This window comes from Dromiciops gliroides, chromosome 6 (assembly GCF_019393635.1).
Source record: "Dromiciops gliroides isolate mDroGli1 chromosome 6, mDroGli1.pri, whole genome shotgun sequence".
NCBI lineage: Eukaryota > Metazoa > Chordata > Mammalia > Microbiotheria > Microbiotheriidae > Dromiciops > Dromiciops gliroides.
In genome coordinates this window covers 277,748,964-277,764,324 of record NC_057866.1, presented here as the reverse complement: position 1 = coordinate 277,764,324, position 15,361 = coordinate 277,748,964, and the positions used below count along the sequence as shown (strand labels likewise).

At 51.3% G+C, this 15,361-nt stretch overlaps 1 protein-coding gene across 7 annotated transcripts in view; it reads right to left on the bottom strand.

Annotated features, from left to right (window-relative positions):
• The window catches only part of MTUS1 (microtubule associated scaffold protein 1), a 123,188-nt gene that overhangs the window by 48,681 nt on the left and 59,146 nt on the right, over positions 1-15,361 (bottom strand). For 6 of the 7 annotated variants that reach the window (XM_043972615.1, XM_043972617.1, XM_043972618.1 and 3 more), the window contains one exon: positions 5,125-5,175. In XM_043972615.1, the coding sequence (XP_043828550.1) occupies positions 5,125-5,175 (51 nt within the window). Of the gene's footprint in view, positions 1-5,124; positions 5,176-11,391; positions 11,846-15,361 lie in introns of those variants that run through there. The other variant, XM_043972621.1, reaches the window with a different exon arrangement.

Below are 15,361 nucleotides of genomic sequence, written 5' to 3'. Positions count from 1 at the left end.
AAGTTTACCATCACTGACATTCTCTCCATCGCTTCCTTAAGTCTGGGCCACCTACAAAACCATAGATCCAGCCCGGATGTGTGGGGTTTGGCAGCTCCTGAGGCGCACATGCTCAGCCTGCACATTTAACAATCTCTCTCTCAAACCTGGATGTGGCTCCAGCATTGCCCTGGATGCCCCCTGGGGTCTTTTCTTCAGCTCTTCATCTAAGCTTCCCTCCTCCAATCCCACCTCACCTTCTGCCTAATTCCACCTCCTCCCTTGGCTCCCACCCTTCTCTCTTCCCCGATGGCCCCACACCTCCTCTTCTGGAGGATCTTACATGGGCATGGCCTCTTCTGAATCCCATACAGAAATGCCCCTGCTCTGAAGCTGGCAGGGGTCCGAACCCCACAGACCACCATAAGGGTGCACTGATCCTTTGGGGACGTTCTCAGCCCAGTGTCCTGAACAAGCTCCAGGGATGTCCCTGGTGGCCTCTAAGCCCCACACTCAGTGCCTGGTGGGACCACTCAGGGCCCCATAAAATCCTGCGTCTTGTGGCCTTTGAGTACACAGTGAAGCCACGTCCTTTGCTGGTCCTCCAGTCAGCGTCACCTCCTTTTTCCTTTAGAGCAAAATGTCAATATTGACCCATTTAGTTCCTCCATCCTGGGCAAGGCCATTAACCCACTGGTGCCTGGACGAAGGGCTCCTACTGAGACCTGAAAACTTCGCAGGGGAGTCAGGGCCTCTTCTCCCCTGCCTATCAGGGTCAAGGCCAAAGGCGCGGGGGAGGCCCAGGGCCACAGGCCACAGGCCACTGGAGATCCTCTGGGTGGTTAGTGGCTAGTCACTTGAATGGGAAATGCATCTTCCCAGTTCTGTCCTTTGTTAATACAGAAATCATTCAGCATCAGGAGAAAAGAACTGCCACTGAGAGACAGTCTAGGGGGAGACCAAGCAACATGAACAGGTAACACCTGGGGCATCGTCTGGTGCCACACCCGTGGTACAAACAAACCCCACCCCCATGTGGAGGGCACTCAGAAAGGGGAGGGGAGGGGGAAGAGAAAGACAGAAGAGAAGGAAGAAGGGGGAGGCAGGACAGAGGGAGAAAAAAGAGGATGGGGATGGGGAGGAGGAAGGGGGAAAAGGGGGAGGAAGCAGAGCAGGGGAAGGAAGAAGAGGAAGGGGAAGAGGAGAGAGAAGAGGAGGGTAGGGGGAGGAGGAGAAGGGGGAAGAGGAAGGAGAGGGAGGAGGGGAAATATAGCTGAATGCCAAGCTTTGAAAGGTGAACCCAGAGCCATTCCAAAAACAATTCTTCAGTTGGGTCATTGTGTTTAAACACTTCTCCAAGTGAATTTGGTCAGTGGGGACCAAAACCCTCTGAATACATTATTTTTAAGAATCCCAGGGGCAGCTAGGTGGCACAGTGGATAAAGCACTGGCCCTGGATTCAAGAGTACCTGAGTTCAAATCTGGCTTCAGATACTTGACACTTACTAGCTGTGTGACCCTGGGCAAGTCACTTAACACCAATTGCCCCACAAAAACAAAACAACAAGAATCCTGACGTCAGCCCCCCCCCCCATGTCTCCTGAATCTTCTTTGAGTGCAGGGGCCAGAGGGCTAGTTCCGGAGTCAGAAGACTCCCCCACCGTACTTAGGTAATACCATGTGGGTTAGGGCAAATCCCCTGGCTTCCTTGGGTTTTCCTCAGCTATAGAACTGGACCGAATGACTGTGGCAGGGGAAGGAGGGGGGTCCTTCTACATTGAAAGCTCTCATCCTAGTCCCCTGTTCCCTTGCTATTTTCCAAAGAAGGAAACTGAGGCCCAGGAAGAGGCTAGGTTCTGGTAAGTAAAAGCTGTGAGAACTCTGCAGGATATAAATGGACTGTACTCATAACAGGACTGAACCAGCCATTTTTGAAAACAAAACCCCATCTATGGGAAGTGGGAATTTAGCCCTCACTCCACTCACTCGCTGAAATAGACTCGGGTCTCAGGCAGCGCCAGATGCCAAGCCCTTGGCAGCACAATCCCAACAAGGCTGTAGGGTCTCCGGCACCTTGTACCCTTCCACCCAGACAAGGAAACCCTAGCAGCTCACCAGCCTGCTGGAGGAGACTTCAAGATGTTTCTGCCTCCTGAGGCTCGGTGGGAACTGTCCCCATCAGTACCCCGAGGGGCCACACCTGGCTTCTGACACTCCAGCTCCCCCAAATAGCACCAAGGGGAGACAGGTCTCAAGGATGGTGCCAGCCGACAGTGACATGGGCTTTATTTAGAGTCAGCTCTGGCCCCGAGCTCAGATGTCAGCAGCTCAAAATACCTGCCCTCGCTGCACCCAGGGTGCCTGTCCTCGTCACGCAGGGACGCGTCCTGCTTAGCCCATATAAGGGACTTGGGGGAGCCCTCAATGCTGATGAGTATAACTAACCAGACGCTCCAAGCCCCCACATCTTTACTAAATGAAGACCCCTTGTGACCGAGTTACAGAGTGACCAGGAGAGTGTGAATGAGGCCAAGGCATATCCTCAGTGTAAACAAGCCCTTAAAGTGCCTTGAGCTATTGGATGAAATCGGGTGAGGAGATTGATCAAGATTGGTTAAAAGTATTAGCCACATCCCTGACCTAGAGCACGAGAAAGGGTTCCAAAAGAAGGGAGTAAAGCAGGAAATGTGCCTGAGAAGACAGGCCCTTCACCCTGAAAGGGCAGGGCATGAGGCCAGAAGAAAGGCCTGCTCCCCTCCCACCCACGGACCAGAAAACAACAACCTCGTGAGCAGAGTGGAAGAACTGGACCTCTGACCCGGCACTGGCGGTCCCAGAGCAGCAGGGGCTGATGACGGCGTCTGTTCCCAGAGCTAAGAGACGCAGCAGGGACAAAGCAGAAAGGTAGTTTCAGGACTGAGCGAGGGCCCTAGCCCACAGACATTCCATGAGTGTCGCACGAGGGGAGAAAAGGACTTCCAGAAGAAAAGGGCTTCGAGGTACCCCCTTTGTATCACACGCACTCTCTAGGCTGGAGCCCACCCCAGGGACCATGGGAGTGTCCCTCCCTGCCCCCTGGTTTGGGACATGGTTTGTATTTCTCTTCCTATGGCATCTCGGCAAATAGCCCTTCCTAAAAGCCTCTTAAGTCTGGCTGGCAATCAGTGGGAAGCACAATGGTCGGGGCTCATGAGTAACAGGATGAGAAAACCACTCCCAGCCCTCAGTCCCTCCTAGAATCCTGGGAAGCAAAGCAGCGAGTGCCCTCTGTGGTCTCCAGCGGGGGCTGGGAGAGGGATTTACAGCGATCACCAATCTCTGTCTCCTAAAGAGACCTCTGCTCACAGAAACAATTCAGGAAGCCTCCCTTCATTTCCTTGAAAAGGGGGAGGGGGAGAAGCTGCACACCCCATCACATGCCATGGCTAGGCTGGCTGGTTTTCTTTGTTACAAGGAAAGGCTCATTGGGAATAGGGAGTGGGGGATGAAGGCAAGAAGGAGGGTATTTCACATTTAAAAGGGCATCAATAAAACTTTTTCAAGTTTTATTTTATTCTTCAAGCTTGTGTTTAAATTTTTTAAAATAAACTTTTAAAAAAGAGATCCTAGGGGCAGCTAGGTGGCACAGTGGATAAAGCACTGGCCCTGGATTCAGGAGGACCTGAGTTCACATCTGGACTCAGCACTTGATACTTATTAGCTGTGTGACCCTGGGCAAGTCACTTAACCCCAATTGCCTCACCAAAAAAAAAGAGAGATCCTGGAATATAATTTCTAAGAATTGTGGTTTCTCTGAAAGTCAAGGAGAAGAGACTATTAATCGTGTTCCTCTAGAATCAGATTGAATCACAAAGATGCCCTGAGCCACATCTCTTGGACACTGAGGAGGACTCCCTGTCTAGATAGTGGGCCATCGCACACAAAAATCAAGTTCCCATCCACAGTATCAGCACTGTATCTCCTTCCCCCCACCTCAGCCCCACCCCTCCCCATTACGACCGTCTTATCAAATTCCACACTTGCCTACCATTTTCAGACCTTGCTGCCTGCCTTAGGGCCCTCACCCCCTTTCTCCTAGAGCTGACTGTCCCTCCAGTCTCGGCCCCTGGGCTCTTCCAGGTAAGCTTTCTCCTTATCTTGTCCAGAATCCAATCAGTCACCCCGGTAGCTCAGTCCACACCTCCACCTCTGTCATGGTGCTATAGTCCCCGACTAGAATGTAAGCCTCTTGAGGGTGGAGATGACCACCCTTCCTTGTGCTCACAGCCCTAGAACTTGCCACAGTGCGTGCCCATATACGTGTCTTCCTTTCCCCTCCCCTTCTCTTTCCACTGTGCAAGGATGCCAAGCCCTGCCATGTGAGTTGTGATCAGTTAGAATCTCTTAACCAGGACCTCACGCAGACTCTGCAGCTAGAAGGGAGCCCCTCCTACCCATTTCAACTCAGTTTGACAGAAGCCTAGGGCATCCCCAGCATGCCCAGCACAGCAAGTCCCAGAGCCTGCCCTTGGGGAGCTGACATCCTATTGGGAAAACCATGGGTACTTACACGGGTAAGTCGATACAATGAGATTTAGTAGGGGAGCCATCGTAACTGGAGGGGTCAAAATACAGAAGGCACCTGGGTTATGCTTTGAAAGAAATGGGATTCTGAGAGGTCAATTCAAGGAGGGAAGGCCTGCCTGTCATGAGGCACAGCTAGTGCAAAGTACCAGAGATGGGAGATGGAAAGCATCGTATGGGGAACAAAGAGCAAGCAGACCAGTCTGAGCAGAACACACTACCTGGACCAGGGAGATGGACAATCTGTCTGGAGAAAGGGATGAGAGACAGATGGTGAAGGGCTCTAAATGCCAGAAAGAGCAGTGGGCATTTTGTCCTAGAGGCAAACAGGGCCTCTGATGCTTCTCAAGCAGGGGAATGGCCTCTTGAGACCTGAAGCCCATCTCTACCACCAGTGTGGAGGCTGAGGGGAAAGCAGTGCCAACAAAAGGCCAGAACAGGATGCCCAAGAGGGCCCAGAAAGACCTGTGGGTGGGCAAAGGTTATGGCAATCCATTTCACCCACAGATGTGCCGAAGGAAGCAGTGCTATGCACTTCTCCCAAACAATCCCATAATTCAAAACATAAAAGTGGCCACTCACCTGTGCTAAGCACTGCAACCAGACTGGGTGGTACGCTTTTCCTTGACGCACCTGGAAAAACCAAGAAAAATAGGTCAGCTGCGTACTTGCAGAATTTGTATGAGATACAGCAGCCAAGTATGGCAAGAACGGGGGCCTTCCACTGAGGGCTGGTGGTGTGAGTCTGAGCCTGGGGGCAGAGCATGACCAGGAGTACTAAGGACAGAGGACTAAGGGCGCCACCAGGCTCTCCCTGAGCTGAGGGCTGACCAGCAGGGCTGGGGAAGAGGGCCGCAAATGTAATCAACCACCTTCCCGCCCAGCCTGAGCCCAGCGATCCCATCCCACCTGCCGTTGTCCTTCACCTTCAGGACAGACAAGACACTCCCTGCTGCAGGAAGAGCCGGCAAGGTCAGCAATCCCTTCCCAGCCAGTCACCGACTGCCCAGCCGAGAAGAGGAGACACTCTGAAGCATCCTTGGGACAAGGGGAATCCAAAAATACACCGAGAAGCCTTGTGTCCCAACAGCACCACCGTGCTGAAAATGGAACCATCCGGTCATAGACAGAGCATTGTACGGGCCTGCAGATATCATCTGGGCCACGGGCTCTGAATGGACATGCACATGTGTGTGCCAGTCTCCAGGCTCCCCTCCGGCTCTGGGGCCCAGCAGGTGATGAGGACTTTCCTGGGGTCCTTGCCCCAGCCTAAGCCCTGGCTTGTCCTCACATCTGCCGGTCTTTCCTAGGACCCCAGAAACCATGATGGATGACCAGAGAGCAAGCACCCCGAGGGGCTTGAGGCTGTTTCCTGTCACCCCCGGCCCCTGCTGCAGACACTCCACCAGTGGGCAAAGTCTCCTTCAGAGGACGGCGTCGTGGGGCAAGAGGAGAGAGTCAAGAAAAGGGGACTTTGACCTCTCTGACCCCCATCCTTCCTCTCCTTTGTTCTCTTTGGGTCAACTTTCTAGCTCATAGGGAGAACCTACAACCTATGGTTGTATAGTCATAGAGAAGGACCCCAATGAGCAGCCCCCTTCACCCCCACCTCCTCTGGTGCAGAATGGGGAAAGGACTTGTCCACAGTCACACAGCAAGCATGTGTGTGCCACAGGGGAAATGAACCCCAAGCTTTCTGGCCAGGGTCAGCTCTGTCCTCCATGCCCCCATGGCTCACCAGAGCCTCATCAACTTCAAAATGAGGGGGGATGCCAAGTGACACAGAATAAAGGATGCAGATACAGATAGACACGCACACACATGTATGTATACATGTGTTTCCGTGCATATAGGTATACATAGGTATGTGTACATGCACACAATCATACATACACATATATACATAAATATGCATCTCAACACACAGTGGATGTATAATTAAGGGGACCCGATGGAGGGCAAGGCCAGTGGGCAATGGGGGTCCCAGCCAACCCCACTCTCTCACCCTGCCTTCTGGTTAACCCTCAGTGCTTTATCGGTGCAATGTACAGCACTGTGTGCAGTCTCAAGGGGCCGTGCAGAAGGTTCCAATCTAACCTTTTATCCCATCTGCTGTAACTACTGGGGGAAGGATTAAAAATCAAAACAAGGATTTAAAAGGAAAAAGAAAATAAACACAAACACGTGTTCCTTGTGTGTGTTTGTGGGGAGGGGAGGGGACAGGAGGGTAAAGAGAACATTCCCCAGTGCCGCAGATGGAGGCACATTCCACACCACTTCCCATCGGACACTGAATGTACGACCCTCTGCCACCCAAGGGCACCGACCCAAGCAAGGATGAGACCACAGAAGCAGGGCATGCTCTCCAGGCTGAGGCCCCAAAGGTTGCAATCCTGTGCCCGGCTCCCACTGTGTGGCCCCGGGGGAGCCCCCCCTCTGGGGTCCTCAGCTTCCTCCTGTGTGGGTGGAGAGAGGAACTCCAGCTTGACAGCCCCCCATCGGGGGATGGGGCAGATGAGCAAGGAGCCAGCTCCTGGAGGCTGATGCAGGAGGAGGGGGGCTTCTACAGGGTAGTGCCCTGTTCCCCCCAGCCTCACGCCCACCCCAAGGCTGATCCCCACCATCTTTTGTCTTTTCTTTCCATGCCCAGCCCCCACTGCCAGTCGAGGCAGCCCCCCCTCCCTCTTAGCCCAGGTCATTCCATCACAGGCCCCTCGCTTTCAGATCAGAACCCTAGGCCCAGATGGAGGCAGGCACTACCATTACCCCCCCCCCAGATTACAGATGAGCAAACCGAGGCCAACAGAGGTTAAATGACTTGTCCAGGGTCACACAGCTAAGTGTCTAAGCCTGGATTTGAACTTCTAGACTGCAGGTCCAACCCCCCCCCCGTCTATGGTGCCACCTAGTGGTCACAAGCAGCACCATCTGCAACGCCTGAAGAGAGAAGCCCCAGTCCTGAGACACAGGGTCTGAGCAGCATCTCATACCCATCTACTCCCAGCTACACAAAGCATGTGGTCTAGCAAGAGGGCTGTTTGGTGACACCTTCACTGAAGGGGTTCAGGCCCAGGTTTTATGCCCAGTCCCATAGCTGACATCTTCCTACTGCCCTGGATGCTTGTAGAGGATTGGGGGGCAATGTATGCTTTTTGAGAGAGGCAGGAAGCAAATTCAATGCCAGTCTCTGGCATACAGTAGGAGGCCTCGGTGAATGGGCTCCATCCACAAGGGAAATCCTGGAGAAGGGCACAGCTCATGGGGGTTATTACGTAAAGAAAGGGTGCCAGTGAATCTCATTTGTTGTGTCAGGGGCCAGGTCGCAGCTGACACAGGGGGAACGTAACCCACTTTTGCTCCCTCCATTCCCCATGCCCAGATCGCCCCCAAACAGTAACCTACACCTACTGAAAACCTAACTGTCATTCAAGCTAAAAGCACATTCTCTGCCACCTGCGGGTGTCCTCTGAGTTCAGAGCCCGCTGCTGGCAGCTGCCACATGCAGGGATCCCATTCTATTGGACCATGGGCTTTTGGCTGCCACCTCCTCTCCCCAATGAGACAGTGAGCTCCTGTGGGCAGGACTGTGCCTCATCTATCTGAGCATCTCATTGCCCAGCACGGGGCTTTCTTCCTTGTAGGTACGAGAGCTGTCTTTTAAACCAACTGTGGGCCAAGACAGGCCATGTACCCAAGACGGGCAGAGACAAAAAGGCTCCCCCTGTACAAACACCTACTCTCAGCAGGTAACAAAACAAGCCAACACAGTGAATGTGGATGACTGGGAAATGGATGAGCGAGTGAACACAATGGAATTCTGCTATTTTGTAAGAGGTGGCCATTGAGGAATTCTGAGAACCAGGGGAAGGTGGGGGGTGGGGGGTGGGGAAGCTGTTAGAGGGCTTTGCCTGAGGCCAAGGTGCTGGCTCTCCCTCAGGCTTCTGGATTCCTCCCACCCCTCTCCCCCTTAGCCTTGCTGGCTTCATGGATCCACAAGGGCTTGCCTATGGACCCTTAGAGAAAACCACTGGGAGGAGGGGCCAGTGTCCAAGCCCCAGGCAGGCTTTCTAGATCTGAACCTGTGACTCCTCAGACCCATGGGCACGGATGTTCACAACCATTTGGGAGAGTGCTCCCACCCATTCAGCCACCCCACAAAGTCTTCCCCATTTGGGGGGGGGCAGAACAATGAAGGTTAAGTGACTTTCTCAGGGTCACACAGGTAGTGTCAAGTGTCTGAGGCTGGATTTGAACTCAGGTTCTCCTGAATCCAGGGCCTGTGCTTTATCCACTGCACCACCTAGCTGCCCATTTTCCCCGTTTTAAGTCTCTGGCTAGAGTATTATATAGAGTATATTAGGAGTATTCCATGTTTCAAGCACACTTTTGTGAGGGAGGCAATAAATCCTCCCCTCCACCACAGTACCTAAGCAGGAGGGATAATCTCCATGTCTTTTTTTTTTTTTTTTGGCAGGGCAATGAGGGTTAAGTGACTTGCCCAGGGTCACATAGCTAGTAAGTGTCAAGTGTCTGAGGCCAGCTTTGAACTCAGGTCCTCCTGAATCCAGGGCTGGTGCTTTATTCATTGAGCCCCCTAGCTGCCCCCCCTTACATTTATAAAGAGGCTCCCCTGCAATAGGGGTCAATAAGCCACAGTGGGAAGAAGGCTGGATTCTGTCTTTTGGGGGGTCAGGTTCCCCCAGATTTACTTAGTCCCCAACCAAACCATTTATTGGGAGAGAGAGCAGCTCCTGAGCTGTGAGTAACAGACCAAGGCAAAGGAAGGAAGGGTGTAAGGCTACAAAAGCAGGGTAATGAGCAGAAGGCCGGAACTCAGCACCAAGGGGAGAGCAATGTGAGCCCTGGCAGACAATTGAGTCTGGCAGATGGGGTGAGGGCGCTCCTCAGGGGCCTTCCTTGGTTATAACACAGGGCCAGGGATGGACACAAGGTACCATGATCACAGGAGAAGAGACAAGAGGAGGAGCCATGCTCATTCCACAGTCCAGGGGCCTGGGTTCAAATCCCACCTTTAACACCCAGTCTACCTGTGGTCACAACTCTTCCCGTTCCTCAGCTAGGAAACAAGAGCTGGGCCCCAATGCTCTCCGAGGTCCCTCATTTCCTTAAAGGCAGCTGGGTGGGGCAGTGGTTACACCTCGGAGCCTGCAGACAAGCAGGTGCGAGTTCTTGCCTTAGAAAAAGGAATCCTAAGGAGGAAGAAATGGGAGAATCACTCCCAGGCAAAGATGTTCCCCAGGGACGAGCCACCGTGCTTGCTGGGATCCTAGGAAGCCTGCCAAAGCTGTTCTCAGAGATGCTCAGGGGCTCAAGGAGGGAGGGGCTGGTGATGCCAGTGCTTCCTGACCACGTGACTTTCAGCATCAGAGATTCCTCAAGCTTCAGTCTTCCCCTCTGTAAAATGGGACAACCGTGCCTCTGGCATCTTTCTCACAGAGTGGCTGGGAGGATCAAATGGCACAGGTCAGGTAAAGTGGTTTGTGAACCCCAAAAATAAACTCAGGCCAATAACAGCCTTCCAAACCCTTTCCCTAAACTGTGCCGGCAACCCCAGATGACCTAGCGGCACATTTTTTGGATTAAGTAATTGAAAAGCACTTAAGAGCCAAGAATTCTGCAAGCAGATGGATTCCTTCTAGTGTAACAAAGGACTCTCTGAATCCAAAGAGAGGGCTTTGAATGCCATGCTTTCCAAAAGTCCCCAGTGGGTCTGAGAAACACTGAGAAAATCTGCCTGTTTACACACACACACAGGCTCTCACAGGAAATGGAATTCATGTCAAACACCCATCCCTCACGCACACACCCCCTAGCTATGACCCCTCCCAGGGCCGCTGCAGGGACAGCCTTCCGGCCCTCTCTTCTGTTTGTGGCCAGTCTTGCTGGGATTTTTTTTACCCTTGAATTTGACCATTACACGGCCAGGCAGACGCCCAGCTCCATTCAGTGCCAAAGCGGGGAAAAATGCCCAACTGAAACCGAGGTACACCAAGCACCTGCCACAGCTGAGGGAAGGAGGAGCCTGGTACGGCCTCGCCCTCCTCATTCCCCCTCCTCACTTGCTCCCAAGATCCCCGGGGGCCCCTGGGTAGCTCCTGAGGGTCATCCAGCCTCCCCAGGACCAGATGCATTGGCTAGCTCTCCCTGACCTGGTCCTGAAGGCTGCAGCCAAGGGGCTCACACAACAAAGGAACGAGCTGACTCGGCAAGAAAGCCCCCAGCCCCTCCTCCGATCAGGGTGCCTTCAAGCCACTCCGGAAACACAGAGAATTCTCCATCGGCAGGACCTGCCCTAGAAGGGACAGAAATGCCCCCACCTCATCTTTGATCAGGCGTGAGGACCTGGGGGAGGCTCCGTCTCTCCCTTTCCCTCTCTCCCCCTCCCTTTCTCTTCTTTCTCTCCCTCCCCCCTCCTCTCCCCCCCCCCCACACATACACACACAGAGCGCAAACTTATTTCTAACAGTAAGCCCTTTTCTCCCCCCCCCCACATAATTACACACAGAACTTATTTGTCCCGTCTTCTCTGCTCCCTTAGGAGCCCATCGGACACCCCTGTTGGGGGCCAGCCCAGGTTTCATGCTCAATTCCACAGAATGCATGACCCCTCCAGACTAGAGATCTTCTTGTCAAGGGACCCTGCTCATGCCAGGATGCCCAGCTCGAACTTCCCCAGAATCCATCCCTCCAAAAGCCAGTAGGTCTTATCTGCACCTCACCTGGACCGTGCCCCCAGCTCACTGCGAGGACCACACTGACAAGCCCTAGAACCTCCCCAGACAACAGAGCAGCGCCAATGGAAAATCAAGGCAGAAGTCAGCGACCTACTTCTTCTCCCCGTGAAGGCGGCTAACAAAGGCGCCAGACAAAGGCTGTAGGAGCCCACAAGCAGCAAGGTCAGCAAGGTGATGTCATAGTGTCTCTGCGCCTCGGCCGGAGGGCTCAGGGTAGAATTGATGAAGCCCCGGGAAGAAGCCTCGGTTTCTGTGCAGCTGCGGAATCCTCCGGGTCCGGTCATTTAAAAGGCTCCGAGCCAGCTCAAGCCCGCCTAGCTGCAGCCATGTTCACCCGCTCCCGCCTCTGCTGGCTCTGAGTGAATGAGGAGGTGGGGGGCGGGGGGGGGGGGGCGCATCTGTCAGCTTGCTCCAAGGGATGCAGAGCAGAGGCCAGGGATCAGGGATGGGGATGCTGAGCCTGCCTCCCTCCCTCCACAGGACATCTCCCCAGCCAGCGGCTTGGAGGGCTGGGCGGGAAAGCCCTCTGGTGAGCGGCACCGACCAACACACAAAGCATCTTACAACCTCCTCTGGAGCGTCTGTTAGGGCACGGACAGGGAATGGCAAAATCAACATGGCTGTCAGCTCCAATGTGGGAAAGGCAGGCTCCACACCCCACCCCCCCACCCCCGCCTGGTCCCTGAGATCGGAGCACCATCAGCCTCCACCTGATGCAGCCCGGGGGACCTGGGAGGGGGCACAGGGAGGGGGCCCAGGGGCACCGCATGCAGCACAAGGCCTTCACATAGAGGCGACTCAGCGTAATGGGGATCTGCCTAGTTAACCCCCCCCCACACACACACACACATTCTTACATAGGAGGATTCATCCCGTATTGGATTTTACACCATCAAAGATTCCACTACGCCCTGGGGCAGTATCCTCAAAGAGACAGACTTAACATTCCATTTAAAGCCCTTCTCTAGTTCCCCTTGCTCTACCCAGGGCTGGCAAATTGAATAGAAAACCACTCAGCTTTCAATTCAATGACTACTACCTCTAGGGGAGAGGGGTAAATTCGATCTAATTCAATCCAGTCAGCATTTATTAGGCACCTTCCATATACAAGTGCCCATAAAGATCTAAGAGGCAGTCTGTCTACACTAGGATGCCCAGGGAGCATTTTCTTCAAATGGGATTTGCTGGAATGCAATCTGATAGGCAGACTTCCCCCAAACGGAGCAGCATCTTCTTCAAGTTCTGGCTGTCCAAGCACCTAGCCTTGCACCTGTCTAGACTGCTATGCTCTTAGGAACCCTAACATCCGTCAAAGACAAGGCATCCAGGGTCCCTGGATGAACAACGCCTTTCCCTCCTCCCTACAGCCAATTGCATGTAGATCTCCTGTCTCCCACCCTCCCACCTTCCCCTTCACAAAGAATTGTTTCGTTTCCATCTTCGTTTCCCCATGTGGAATTGATTCCCAGAAGGAATGCAAAGTCGGTTCAGCATTAGGAAAACTATGAACATAATGGACCATATGAACAATACAAGTCACATGATTCAGAATACTTACCTTATGGGAGGTCACAAAACAGATATACAAGTAAATCAATGCAGAAAAGGCTTTCAACAATACATGCAACAACCATTTCTGTTATTAAAAAAAAACTAAGCACAGACATCCATGAACATGTCCTTAGTATGTGCAGTAATATTTAACTAAAACCAAGAGTCATAAACTACAGGGCTTACCAGTAAAACTGGGGTAAAGCAAAAATATTCATTATCACTACTATCAATGAACATAGTGTAAGAAATGAAGAAATGTTAGCTATTAAGAAAGATAAATGTGCGGAATAAACAGAGGCAAAGAACATAAATATTCTATTTTCTATATGATTTGATAGTCTTAATGTAAAAATATTCAGTTCAGTTGTTTTTCAGTTGTGCCCAACTCTTCATGACCCTTTGTGGGGTTTTCTTGACAGAGATACTTAAGTGGTTTTCCATTTCCTTCTCCAGTTCATTTTACAGATGAGGAAACTGAGGCAAACGGGGTGAAGTGACTTGCCCAGGGTCACATTGCTAGTAACTGGCTGAGGTCAAATTTGAACTCAGGTCTTCCTGACTCCAGGCCCAGCACACTATCCACTGTACCACCTAGCTGCCCAAATAAAATATTACCTAAAACAATAACTTCAGCAAAGTAGAAGGATATAAAATAAATACACACAAATCACCAGGCTTTCCAAGTACTACCAGCAAAACCCAACAGGAAGAGATGGGAAAAGAAACTTCATTTGAAACAAGTCAAGAATGTATAAAATACTTGGGATGCTACCTATCAAGACATAAACAGAAAATCTATGAATAGGACTATAAAACGCTTTACAAAAATAAAGACCTAAATAAGTGCACTAAACCGCACATGGTTGAGCTGTGCCAATGGAATGAAAATAAAAATACTACCTAGATTATGTTATTTCTTCAGTGCCACATCAATTAATAGATTACTTTAGAGTTAGGAAAAAGTAAGAAAACTCATCTTCAGAAGCAAAATATCATCACAGCTCTCAAGGGAAGTCATAGGGGAAAATGGCAAGAAAGGGCATCTAGCAGTACCGGGTCTCAAAACTATTTGAAGGGGCAGCTAGGTGACATGGTAGATTCAGCCCTGGATTCAGGAGGACCTAAGTTCAAATCTGACCTCAGACACTTGACACTTACTAGCTGTGTGACCCTGGGCAAGTCATTTAACCCTCATTGCCCCGCCCCCCCCAAAAAAAACTGTTTGAAAAAGCAGAAATCCAACTTATTTGATATTGGCCAAAAAATAGAAATGTTCATTAGCAGATGAGATTAGGTACATAACATAGAGAAAGCCAATGAGTATAACAGCACATCGTTGAATAAACCCAAAGACTTCAGCTATTAGGATTCACTGTTAACAAAAGTGGCCAGGCAAAAAAGTAGTTAAAGACCAGGCTTTATGCCATATGGCATGATAAGCTTCTAATGGGCACATGGCCTAGAAAGAAAAGGTCACATCATAAGAAAAATGAGAAGAACAGGAGAGAAAATACTGTTTGTTGCAATGGACATGGGAAGAGTTCATGACCAAATAAGGGAGGCAGAGGCTCATAGAAGATATAATGGGTAATTTTAATTACATAAAATTGAACTGGTTTTGCACAATAAAAGTGTTAAAATAATGCTGTTAAAATTAGAAGTGAAACAGTTAACTAGGGAAACTCTTTACAGAAAACTTCTCTGATAAAGGTCTGATATACAAGACACACAAGGAAAGAGCCAAACATCAACAGTGGCCCAAAAGTTTTCATGCATTTTTTTTTGGCAGGGCAATTGGGGTTAAGTGACTTGCCCAGGGTCACACAGCTAGTAAGTGTCAAGAGTCTGAGGCCAGATTTGAACTTAGGTCCTCCTGACTCCAGGGCTGGTGCTCTATCCACTGTGTCACCTAGCTGCCCCCTTTAATTTGCTTTTTAAAGAATTTATCTAGTCATTTTTTAAATTTTTATTTATTTTTTTGTGGGGGACAATGAGGGTTAAGTGACTTGCCCAGGGTCACACAGCTAGTAAGTGTCAAGAGTCTGAGGCCAGATTTGAACTGAGGTCCTCCTGGTGCTCCAGGGCTGGTGCTCTATCCACTGCACCACCTAGCTGCCCCTACCTCAGTCATTTTTAAGGCAGCCTAACCCAGAGGCTGGGAAGCCAGCAGGAAGAAGGTTCTAATCTCATCTCTGGCACTTAACTGTGTGACCTTTAAGAAGTCCCACATTGTGTGTGTGTGTGTGTGTGTGTGTGTGTGTGTGTGTGTGTTTTCAATCATTTCCCAGTGTGCCTACATGTTAATGGCACTTGGTAGAGATGATCCAGATTACCCTAAGCCTACATCACAAGCATTTCTCTTACTTCATTCCTTCCCAGCTGGAGTGCTCTCCTAGGCTGGAGGGAGGATAAATCATCCTTCCTGTCCAAACCCTGGTACCTTTAAAGACCCCTTCCCCAGAGGATGCCCCTCGGGGCACACTCCCCTAAATTCAGGCTCACTCCACGTT